General features: G+C 43.9%; 1 protein-coding gene across 1 annotated transcript in view; it reads left to right on the plus strand.

Moving 5' to 3' along the window:
• The window catches only part of FAM73B (family with sequence similarity 73 member B), a 21,893-nt gene extending 11,910 nt beyond the window's left edge, over positions 1-9,983 (plus strand). Inside the window, exons 11-16 of the mRNA XM_014942947.1 lie at positions 3,161-3,259; positions 3,521-3,655; positions 4,030-4,083; positions 5,044-5,160; positions 5,809-6,684; positions 6,907-9,983. Of these exons, the coding sequence (XP_014798433.1) occupies positions 3,161-3,259; positions 3,521-3,655; positions 4,030-4,083; positions 5,044-5,160; positions 5,809-6,009 (606 nt within the window). The 3' untranslated portion in view covers positions 6,010-6,684; positions 6,907-9,983. The remainder of the gene's footprint in view (positions 1-3,160; positions 3,260-3,520; positions 3,656-4,029; positions 4,084-5,043; positions 5,161-5,808; positions 6,685-6,906) is intronic.
• Positions 9,984-11,720: the final 1,737 nt, after the last annotated feature.

The following is an 11,720-nucleotide window of genomic DNA, read 5'->3' on the forward strand; positions in this document are numbered from 1 at the left end:
TATGAGTCAATGTTATAAATAGAGCCACATATTAAAATGTTATTGAAATATGTTAATAGCAAATGTTTTTCAGATAGCCTATAATATTTTTGAAGACATGTTTCCCAGTGTACATATGCATAGTGATGTTTTTCATTTATTTTTTTCCTTTTTTTTTTTTTTTTTAATCATTTAATCTGCAAAGTGTAAATCCCATTTTACTGCAAATTTCCTTCCATATTTGCGCTGTCAGTCTGTCTCTGCCCAGCTGGCTAACTAAGGGTGGCTTTTATGTTATGTTCAAGGAGGAGTCCCAGAGAAGGGAGTTTGCTGAGAAGCTGGAGGCCCTCTTACACCGAGCCTACCACCTCCAGGAAGAGTTTGGGTCTTCGCTTCCGTCAGACAGCATGCTGCTGGATCTGGGTATGGGAGCTGGGGTAGAAATGCATTAGAAGGCCAGTTTCTCCTCTGATTTTATGTCTTTTCTGTAAGCTTGGCAATGAAGTGGTGACAACGTGCTGTTTGTGGGGGTGGGAGGGAGAGCACAGTGCCTGAGAGGAGTGGTGGTCCATAAACTCCTACACATGCAGCTTCTTCCTCTCCTCCAGAGAAGACTTTAATGTTTCCGTTGGCGGATGGGTCATTGCGGCTTCGGACAGATGATGAAGACAGCTCCATTTCTGAGGACTCTTTCTTCTCTGCGGCAGAGGTGACTGAAATTTCAGCTGTGGGTAGCAGTCCAGCTGCTTGGAGGGGAGCCACAAAGGCAGTGGAGCCAAACACATATTGGTAGAGGAAGATGATCCAACATGGAGCAACAGCCCCAAGCTGGGTGGTTCACAATGGGTGTTAGGAAAAGTTATTTCATTAGGGGAATGGTGAAGCTCTTTCTAACCAGCATTTCCATGTCATCTTCCTATCTACTCTAGAAAACATGCTGTAATGGCTAGGAGAGAACTGTAAATCTAATGTAATGTGACCTGGTTGTGTAAATTTTAGGGGATATTGAGCTGTGTCCGAGCTGAGACAGCTTTGAAACTGGTGGGAAAAGCAGTATCTTTGCATGAAATAATTGGCAGTGACAAAAGTTTGCTAGCTGAAGCAGACACGTCTTGCTTGTGTGCAATATTTTCAAATATTTAACAAGATCATTTTGTTCTTCCTATGCCTCTTGCCACCTCTACAGCTCTTTGACTCTCTCCAGTTTGAGGAAATACCATTCCACCTCTCTAAGCCAGTAGCAGCGTATGAAGAAGCTCTGCAGTTGGTGAAAGAAGGGAAAGTTGCGTGCCGGACGCTGAGGTGAAGTCACAGCTGGAGTTTTGGGTCCTTGTGTTGAGGCTCCTTTGAGCAGTGTGAACAAGTTATTTGCCTTTGAGCAGCCCTGTAACCAGAATAACCCTTTGGGGTCTGGAATTCGTAGCATCCTTCCTGCTGGTTCAGACTTCCCAGGGAACTAGCCCCAGATTTTAGCACACACATGAAGAAAGGGTAATTGTCCCAGGAAATCAGTAATGAGAAATGTGCTTGTTCTGTGTGGCTGGCTGGCATAGTCCTCTTCTGTAACAGCCTTTGCAGAGGTGCTCCGGTACCCCAGGGAGTACAAAGGTACAAAAGGTACAAAGGGAATGCAGCTATTGTTTTCTCGTAGGCATATTGGGAATTTTTAGGGGAGCATGGTTGTTAGAAACACAGACATCAGAAAAGCTGAAATTTATGCAGTCCTTCTCCTTTCCCTCTAGGACAGAGCTCCTTGGCTGCTACAGTGACCAGGATTTCCTTGCGAAGCTGCATTGTGTCAGACAGGCCTTCCAGGTGAGAACAGCTCGAGGCTCCTGGGTTCCTGGGGCACGTTCTCCTCTGCCTGCACAGGGGTGACATCTTTGTCACAAGTACACAAGTAAAAGCAGAAGCAGCAGCAGCCCAAGCTCCCCTTGTTTAACTCCCTCATCCCGTCTTGATCACTTTGATGTGGAGAGGGAGAGGATCCCCTGGTGCCCATGTCCCAGTTGAGCGGTGGTTACATGGCCACTCATGCTGGTTTAGTTCTGGGAGGTTAAAGTTTGGGAATTTCAGAGCTGTCTAGAAGCTGGTACTCCCATTTAAGAGCTTTTCACTGGGCTGGAGTCAAACCTCTGAGGTGGGGGAGTAAGGTTTCCTTCTCCTTACTGCAATCCTGTTCCTGGCAAGGTATGTCTACAACCTGAGCAGCAGCCAGTGCCCTGGCCCCACTGTGGCTCCTGTGTCTCTGTTCTTGCTGCTTCCAGTCTTTCAGCCTAATTTTAAACTTGCTTCCTGGAGAGCAGTTTTCTTTCTGAGACTCCAGCTTATTAAAGGTTAATGATACTGGTGTATGCCCCATTGCACCACTTTGTGTCATGTCCTTTTTTTTCTCCCAACTCGGATTCTGTGTGGGTGTAGGTGCTCACAGGAGACTTCTTGTGTTCCCTTTGCAGGAGCTGCTGGAGGATGAAAGCAATCAACTGTTTTTTGGGGAGGTTGGAAAGCAAATGGTGATAGGACTGATGACAAAAGCTGAAAAGGTAGGAAGTTTGTATAACAACTAAGCTGTGTCTTGAGCACAGGGGCGCTTGTTCCTCCATCCCAACCCAGTGTGTTGGAAGAAGAAAGCTTCACCTGTATGCAGGTGACTATTGTGAGAAGTAAAGCACAGGCATTTTTAATCTTGTTTAACCAAATTCTCTTGAAAGAGCCTCTCTGTGCATCTCCTATCCAGTTTGATACTGTGCCTCACTGGAGCAAACAGGCTGTGCATCAGCGACGGCATCATCTCAAGGAATATAGGAAAAGGAAAATGTAATCAAAACTTTGCATTGGTGATGTACCAGTTTTCAAATCATGGGTGTAGTCACTGGTCATCCCCTGGACAGAGAAAACCATTCTATGATTAGTCCTTTAGCAGCTCAGTTTGCATACAGGTGTCTCTAGCCACTTTCTTGAAGAAAGTGGAGCAACGTAGATGCTTTGAGTCACAGCTGAGCCTGGGGCCATCCATGCCTCCTAGAAATAAATTCTCTTTTTCTGTACAAAGAGTGTTTTAGCTAAAACCTTCAGCCAGTTGCATGCATTGATGTTGGCTCAAAGCAGAGGAGTCAAACTTTGCTGAAACGTGCCCACAGTTTTGTACCTTCTGAAGTGTTTTGTTTCTCTGCTTTCCCAGAATCCCAAAGCATTTCTGGAAAGCTACGAGGAGATGCTGCGTTATGCACTGAAGCAAGAGACCTGGCCAACCACTCAGCAGGAGCTGGAGGGAAGAGGGGTTGGTAAAGATGTTCTCTCTACAAAGTTACAGAGGAGTTGGAAGATAATGGATATGTAGGAGCTGCCCAGAAGTGAAAGAACTGATGCTGAAATACTATTTTGCAATTGTACATTGCGTTCTCCAGCTCATTACATTTTGCTTCAGCTCATTTACATTCATTCAAATTAAAAGAGTAAAGTCTGTCTCTGTATTTTATTGGGTTGGGTTTTTTTTTTTTTTGAAACCTCTTTCCTTTAGAGACTGTTTGCTCTCTGACAGGTGGTGTGCATGAGTTTCTTTGATATCGTGCTGGACTTCATCCTCATGGATGCTTTTGAGGATCTGGAGAACCCGCCCTCCTCTGTGCTGGCTGTGCTGCGCAACCGATGGCTCTCCGACAGCTTCAAGGAGACGGTGAGTTTAATGTGTACCTGGTCCCCAGCTGCATATTTAAGACTGATTAGTTTCATAGATTGAGAAGATGGTGGTTGGGAGGCACCTTTTAACAGCTGTCTGCTTACAGTCAGCATTCTAGGGTGTTTGGCAACTATGTCAGACCATATCAGCAATCTGAAACACTTTGGCTTTTCTGCAATGGGTCTAGAGTCTCCAAATCTGCTTCGAGTTCACTTTAATTTTTGTCAGTAATTTTAGAGCTGTTGGCACAGAAGGGCCACTGCTTTGAGATCTTGATAGCAATATGTTGGTAAACTGTTGTGTTGTGGTGGTGTTTTTCTTTTTCTGAAAAGTAATCCAAATAACTGATGGTCTCTCCCTATTAATCGTAGGCCCTAGCAACTGCCTGCTGGTCAGTTCTGAAAGCAAAAAGGAGGCTTCTGATGGTAAGCAAAGTTAATTAAAAGGGAAAGAGTCTAATGTATTTGAAACTGAAAAGATAACACCTAGGTCTTGAAAAAATAAAAATTATAAGCACTTTAAGACTGAACTGAATCGTATTCTTTGTAATGCTTTAGGGCACTGGGGTCCTGCTGTGACTGCTCCAGTGCCATGGCAGTGTTTTACTGAATCAGGCTGAGTTTATTCTCCCTCTTTCTTAGTGTGAGGACTCAGAAAACCATGCTGTCTGTCTGGTATTCCCTCCCTCCCCTCACAATACCGTAGGAATGGTCACAGATAATAAGCAACAAGGGGCTGCTCCTGAATTGTAGTTTCCCTGCTGGCAGCGCAATGAATGGCTCATGCACTTCTCCATTTGTTAGCACCAGCTGCTGACCAGTTATTACTTGATGTGTTTCCCTTCAATCTGTGGCTTTCTAAAGCATCACAGCAGACGAGTTCATGGACTTGGGGAACAGGAAGCTGCAGCTTCACAACCCCAGTTCTGCCACAGGGTTTGTGGCCTCTGGCAAGTTTTCAGCTCCTGTCCCACAGCTGGCTGGTATGACTGGGTTTGCCTCGTGAGGTGGCTCAAAGAGAAGTGAGAGCACTGGAAGCTGTATCGGTGCTGTCAGGAAGTAGCTTTGTCTTGGATATTTGCATGCCCTTTCCTGGCTTGGTCCAGAGATTATAAATAGAGTCTATGAAGACTGCCTGATGGTTGCCTTCCATTTTCTTCTATTTATTTTCCTCTTGAAATAGTTGTTTTGGAACACAAAGATAGAAAGCTCTAGTCATGCTTCAAGGATTCTGAAAGAGAAATGTAATTCTGCAGGAAGAGATGGTCTTAAGTAGCTCTTAACTTCAGTTTCTGAAGCACGATGGTTTCTGGTAGCAGATATGGAATAAGCTACTAATTCTGTCTGAGAATTAAGACTAACCAATTCTTTCCTTCCCTGTGGCAGGTACCAGACGGCTTTATCTCTCATTTCTACTCCGTATCGGAGCATGTCAGTCCTGTTCTAGCCTTTGGTTTTCTGGGGCCCAAGCAGCATCTGTCTGAAGTCTGCAGTTTCTTCAAGGTAAGATGGCTTTTCTGTACCTGTTCTGTGTGGGACTCCTGTTGTCTTCTGGCTTAAAGCTGGAGATGTGAGCTTTTGGTGACTGACGTGGCATTAAGAAACTTGGCTATATAAAAGTCTTCTAAAAATCACTGGGTTTTGAGATGCAGATTGCTGAATTCAGATTGATAAGAATTCCCAGTGCAATTTACAATAGCTAGTAGGAAACACGTGTGATGAGATCAATTTATATCATCAGTATTGAAGATTACAGGTGCATATGCTGCAAAGATATGCTAACAGTACATGGGCTCTTATAAGTTATTAGACCTTAAAGCCTAAATCCTTTTGTGAGTACATAAGCTTTTATTAGACCTTAAAGCCTAAATCCTTTTGTTCTTGTGGTTAATATCATGAGAAGCTTTGTTGCACTCATTACATGCTTGCATGGGTATTGCCATGGACATGAGCACGGCTTGCCTGACTTTGGGAGCTCTGCTGTCCTGTTTCAGAGGCATGAGGGGATCCTGCCACAAAAGTAACACCCAGCCTAAAGCAGATCTTTGTTTGGATGACAGACAGGCAAAATTCCTTACGGGATTCTCTGCTCTCTGTCCAGGCAGGTGGGAGGTGGTCTGCTTAGTGTAAACCTTCCTTTTGTCTTTGTAGCACCAGATAGTACAGTATCTGAAGGACATGTTTGATTTGGACAACGTGAGATACACAACGGTGCAGTCACTGGCAGAAGACATCCTGCAGCTGTCGCGGCGGCGCAGCGAGATCCTCTTGGGATATCTGGGCACCGAGACTTCCCCCGAGATGAACGGCACGCTTCCTGGGGAAAACGAGCCACTGAAGGAGCTCATCTGATGTCAGTCAGGGGAGGAAAACAGTTTTATACAAGGACCTTTTTTCCTCCCAGAGATGGATAAAAAACTACCTGCAGCGCTCAGTGGTGGCAGCAGGACTATTTGAACACACAGCAACCTGGTGGGACCTTCTGCTTTTTGTAGCCAGTAGTGTTTGCTGGGATGGATCCAGGACCACTTGCCAGCTTATGGTTTGAATCTCTTCTTTGTTCCACCTTCCTGTTCTTTTTATTATTATTATTATTACTTTTAACGTGTCATATAAACCACAAACTGCCTGGGCCCAGATTTTTTGCCCAATTCTCTTGAATAGGGCAACATATGTACCCGTTTCACCTGTGTGTTTTCTGGGAGATGATCCCTAATGTTTACGATTGTGTGTGGGAGCAGGAACATCGTTGGTAAATTCTCCACTTGACCCATAGCTTCTCAAGGAGGCTTTGTTTGCTTTGGGATTTTTATTACCATTCTTTCTCTGCTGTGTTTCTACAGATGTTACTGCTGATTTTTACCTTATGTGTTTAAACACATGCAATGTGACTAGCAAAGGTTTCTTTCCCAGGGAGGAAGAAATACTTCTGTAAAGCACTGAAGTACACCGCAGACTTTGGTAACCAGTCTGAAGCTCTAAGGAAGCTGGTCTGTTCCCTCTGTGTTGCTGCTCTTTGCAGGCCAGGTGATGGGCTCTGTGCCATGGTCATCCTTTTTCTACAGATGTTACTGCTGATTTTTACCTTATGTGTTTAAACACATGCAATGTGACTAGCAAAGGTTTCTTTCCCAGGGAGGAAGAAATACTTCTGTAAAGCACTGAAGTACACCGCAGACTTTGGTAACCAGTCTGAAGCTCTAAGGAAGCTGGTCTGTTCCCTCTGTGTTGCTGCTCTTTGCAGGCCAGGTGACGGGCTCTGTGCCATGGTCATCCTCGCTTAGGAGGTTGCTGAGGTCTATGTTTGCCCCTGAGGCAAGCTAGAGTGAGGAGGGGGTGGATTTGCATCTTGCCTGTGCATGCACAAAGTCTTTAATGTCCATCAAAGTGCCTTGCTGTATTTCAGAATGAGCCAGCAGCAGTTTTCGCTGGGCAGGAGGTGTGGGGTGTACACAGGCAGAAGGAACCAGTATAGTGTGGTGCCTGTTCCTGTTGTGCACGAGGCAGGCAGAGGTGTAGATGTTGGATGTGATGTGTGAAAGGGGTTGTGTGTGCAGGTAGCTGGAGAGTGTGCAAGCTGCTAGAGAGGTAGCGGCTCTTTATAGTCTGTCAATCCTAAGAAACATGGTAGTTTTGGGTATAGATCAAGTGCATGTGTGTGTTTTTTGTAGTGCTGGGATGGGCTCTTCTCACATGATGTGGTGCTGACTGCACAGCTGGCACCTGAAATCTGGCTGCTTTGGGACACGTGGTGAGTTGGATACTGGTGCAGGGCAGTGGAGTGTGCTGGACTTGAGGTGCTCCTGGCTTTTGTGTTGAGGTTTGCAGTGATTGCCAAGTCCTCTGTGAGGGCAATGCCACAGGTGAAGGCTGAGGGTCCGGCCTGTCCTTTGTTCTGTTTCAGTCTGCACATGGCTCCAGGTCCCAGCTTCAGAATGTGCAGGTCTTTGGGGAGAAGAAAATGAGGACTTTCACAAAAACACGAGCTTCACTGTTTTGTTTTTTTTTTTCTTCAGACTGATTAGTTATCCCTTGTGTCTGTTCCAGGTAAAAGGCACAAGTCTCATCTAGCCATATTTTCGCAAGGAAAAAAAAAGTAAGAATGTGGAGTATCCATAGAGGTGGAAAGCCAGTGCATGGGCTTGGAGAACACAAATGTCTTCTTTCTTCCTCTTCAGATATCTAATGTGGATCCTGCTGGTAAAAGCAGGAAGGAAGTAAGCAGGGAAAAAGTAAACAAGAGGATGTAGAAGGAGTAGATAAATGCTCCTGAGATGCTTGCACGAGGGTAAGTGTAGAGCACGTAACATCTGTTGCTCTGTAAGCACATCAGACTGATGTGGCTTATCCTGAAAAACAGATTAATGCAATAAAGAAAACGGTGCTGAGGCAGACGTGAGGAGCAGCTGACCCGAGAGAAATAAACTGTTCTGAGATGGATTTGAGAGAGAGCAATTGAAACTAGGAAAGGTCTCTGAGGTGCCTTGCTCCTGGCAGCATGCGGTGAGAGAAGAAACAGAGGATGTTGTATTAGCATGACACACCTGCTCTGTGTAAACTGTGAATCAACAGTACGTTATATTCTGAAAGCAAGTTACTTTGCCAAAAAAAAATAATAATGTTTATAGTGCTTTGTGCTCTTGTATGGCTGGTTTAGAAGAAAGAGTAACTTCAGCAGCTTTGTATAGTGGTTAAAAAGATGCTAAAATGTGAAGATTATTGTAATAAGATGGATTGTAATTCTAAACAATCAATGCTGTTAATTTCAGATTTTTAGAGTTGTTTTATGTGTATTTATTTAGTACTTTGAGTGTCTTCTGGCCTCAGTGCTTGGGGCAGCCTGCCCACTTTGTGTACAGACAAGAACACTGGCCGCTGACTTTGGTCTTATCGCATCCTTGTGGGAGAGGACGCTGAAACAGGGTCCCCGTGAAGCAAACACTAACTTGCACTGTGGCTTTTTAAGATAAGCAACTGTAAATTCCTAAGCAATCAAATGGAAGAAAGACAGTTTTATTACAGCTTTATGCTTTTCCTTAATCCTTATTGCAATTAGGGTATGCTGCCCTCCCAGTGAAGGTAAAGAAGGATCTTCCTCGAGAATATGCCACTCTTAAAGGTTGAGTTCTCCCCCTCCACCCTCCAACACTAACTTGTTCCTGCACAAGCCAGGGAAGTTTGCTGAGAAAAACTGATTTTTTTTTCTTTGCTGGGAAGGATTTTAAACTTCTCTACACCCCCCTCCCCCTGGCTATTTCATTGCTGCTCTTTCTCCTTCTCCAGTCCCATGTAGCTTGAGAGGAAAGGCAGAAGAAAGGTGTTTGCAGCCTCTGAAGGGTGCTGTTTAGATCAGCAGGTTCCAAAGAGCTGGTCCTGTGGAAGAAGCTCTTCCTGATGTGAGGGGTGGTGGTCAGAGCCCAGCTGTGTTCAGCTCCTTTGGCTGCAGCCCCCAGCAGGGGCTCGGGCTGATCCCACTGATCCCATCCAGAGCAGGGCTTGGCCCAAATGGCAACCCCCTCACACCCATCTGTTTGTCAGGGTAGAGTAAAAGGTTATGTGGGAAGCACTGCCTGCCCTCTGGCTTCATAAGAGATCACTAGAAAATCCTTCTTTCCCCAGCATATTGTGTTTAGCAAAGGAAATTCTTCAGTATTAGTAGCAGCTGAGATATGTATTCGGGTAGAATCTCTAGAGATAAGATATTTGCCTTTTTTATAATGAACCCTTATTCTCAAGGGGTTAAATCATTCTGGGCTGACACTTGCAAGATTTTAACACTGATGGGGATTTAAAGTGGCTTCGCAGCTATGAAATAAAATCCTTCAATAGTTTCTGATGCTTAAACAGAATTTCAAATATGCATGACTTTCAGTTTTTATGTGGAGGTTGTAACAAGCTTCACCAGTGGTTAAAGTACGTATTCGGTACTTTAGTATGTATGTAGAGACTACACCAACTGGCTCTAGGATGGTCTTTATGATCTTTAAAGCACAAATACATTAATAAAAAAAAAATTGAGGAAAAATCTGCCTTGTTGTATCTACGAGATCAGTGTGGCTTTGAAGAGCATGATTTGTGCTGTCTCATACAAGGAGGTAGGAAAGCAGGATTTTACTTACCCCTCCTCTTCAGTAGAACATTCCTCTGCCATATCTGAAACTTATGAATGTAAACTTGTGCCTATTTTTTCTTGTTTTCCTAAAGGTGTAAAAAAATCTGTTCTTGTTTTGCTTCTTTCTTTTTCTTTGCAGCTAATTTTTTTTTCTTTCAATACCTTTAATCTTAGGATGTGGGCATTACAAGTCAAATAAAACTTTCCTTCATGATTGTGGTTTTCTGTTTCTAAATGTCCTGGTGACACTTGCAAGAAACTCAAGCCTTTGGTTTGTGCTTTAGGTGACGGTTGTGGTGACACCTCTGGTGCTAAAGTGATGGTGTAAAATAAGGCTCGCTCTTCCTGGAGTCAAAATGCTGAACTTAACAGCGAGTGAACTTCTGGGTTTTGTTTGCACGGGGAGATCTTCCTGCTTCTACTAAAGACAAGTTTGTAGCTGAAGCAGGCTGTAAAATAAACAAGACAACTCATTGTACTTTGAGCAGTGGTTGAAAACTCTGGGGTTTCATTTTTCAGATTTTTCCTTTTCTGTGGTGGTTGGGTTGTGTTTGGGTGTGGTGTGGGTAGGCTTAGCAGGCTGTGATCAAGTGATAACAGAAATCCCAGTGAGGAGCAGAGTCTCTTAAACGTTGTCCAAGTTCTTGTAGCAAACTTATCAGCCTCCCAAACGATGCGAAAGGAACCCTGAGTGAAGCCTGTGGGTTGGTATCAGAGATGCCCATCTGCTGCTCAGTGTGGGAAACTCATCTTCTCATCCTTCTGAAGCAATTACAGTACGTTTAAATACTTTCATTTTTCAAATGATAGAGAAACCAGGTTGCATCAGATAATCGCTGTGAAAGCGAACAGCCTAAGATTTCATCCATACGCTTAAGAATTAAAAAAAATAATAAAAGGCTCGGTTAGCATTAATGCAAGCCTGTCACGAACTGTGATATATGCAAATAGAATGTTCATGAATAGGAAAATCTTTGTCTCATGCCACACCCTGAAGGGTAGTTGAAAGAGTTAAAAGGAGTTTATCTCAGTTTCCATGGTGTCAGACTGTATACTCATTACATCTCCCGAGCAGCTCTCTGCTTTCTTATGCTGAAGGAACAGAGCAAAGGCTGCTCCGTGTATTGACACCTTCTTCTTCTGTTCAGGAAGGAGTGGGTGAATATAGCAATGAAGCCCACAATTTTCAGTACTTGTCATGGTACATAGATCAAATGTAATCCACTCTGCCAGCATAACTCTATATTCAATAGCTTGGAAAGGAGGAGATTTATTTAACTTGAATAATGAAAGCAGTAAATCACTCATGCTACCTTGCGGCAGCCTTCTGCTACGAACTGAACTTCTGCAGTAAATACTTGCTCTTTCTTTCCAAATAATGAGACTTTAATGCTATTTTTCTTCCTGTAATGCCAGGAAGAATGTCAGCTTTGAAGAGCCCGTTGAAATTAATGGGACATAATCATTATTGCTCTCTGAAAACAGGTATATTACAACGGCAGGAAAAGGAGTTTTCTCCCTGTTCTGAAATCTTGCTTTAAGGTGAATGTGTTAAGGCATAGAAATCCTAGCCCCTGTGCTTTCCTGACATATAAAAATTAAAGGCAACTCCTTGCCCACGTGTATCACTTCTTGCGGTGCTCCTGCATATTTATTTTTCTGTAAGTTTTATTTTTATTTTTTATTTTTAGAAAAATGGATTAACTTTTGGTGGTTTGGTCTGAAGGTGTATTTGCCTTCCGCACGCTTTTCTGTGCAGAGCTGCCTCCGTACCTCTCTCTTGAAGTGCCACGCTGCTTGTGCTCCACTTTTTCCTCAGGCTCCCAGGTAAGTATTGCTCTCTGGGGTCACGTCTGAGAACATCCATTTCCGTTTGGTCTTCAAAGTGGGTGATTTCAGGTATTTGGGAAGGAAAAAGAATGTATTACTTGGACGGGGTGTCGCTAGGCTT

This window comes from Calidris pugnax, unplaced genomic scaffold (genome assembly GCF_001431845.1).
Source record: "Calidris pugnax isolate Ruff unplaced genomic scaffold, ASM143184v1 scaffold102, whole genome shotgun sequence".
Taxonomy (NCBI): domain Eukaryota; kingdom Metazoa; phylum Chordata; class Aves; order Charadriiformes; family Scolopacidae; genus Calidris; species Calidris pugnax.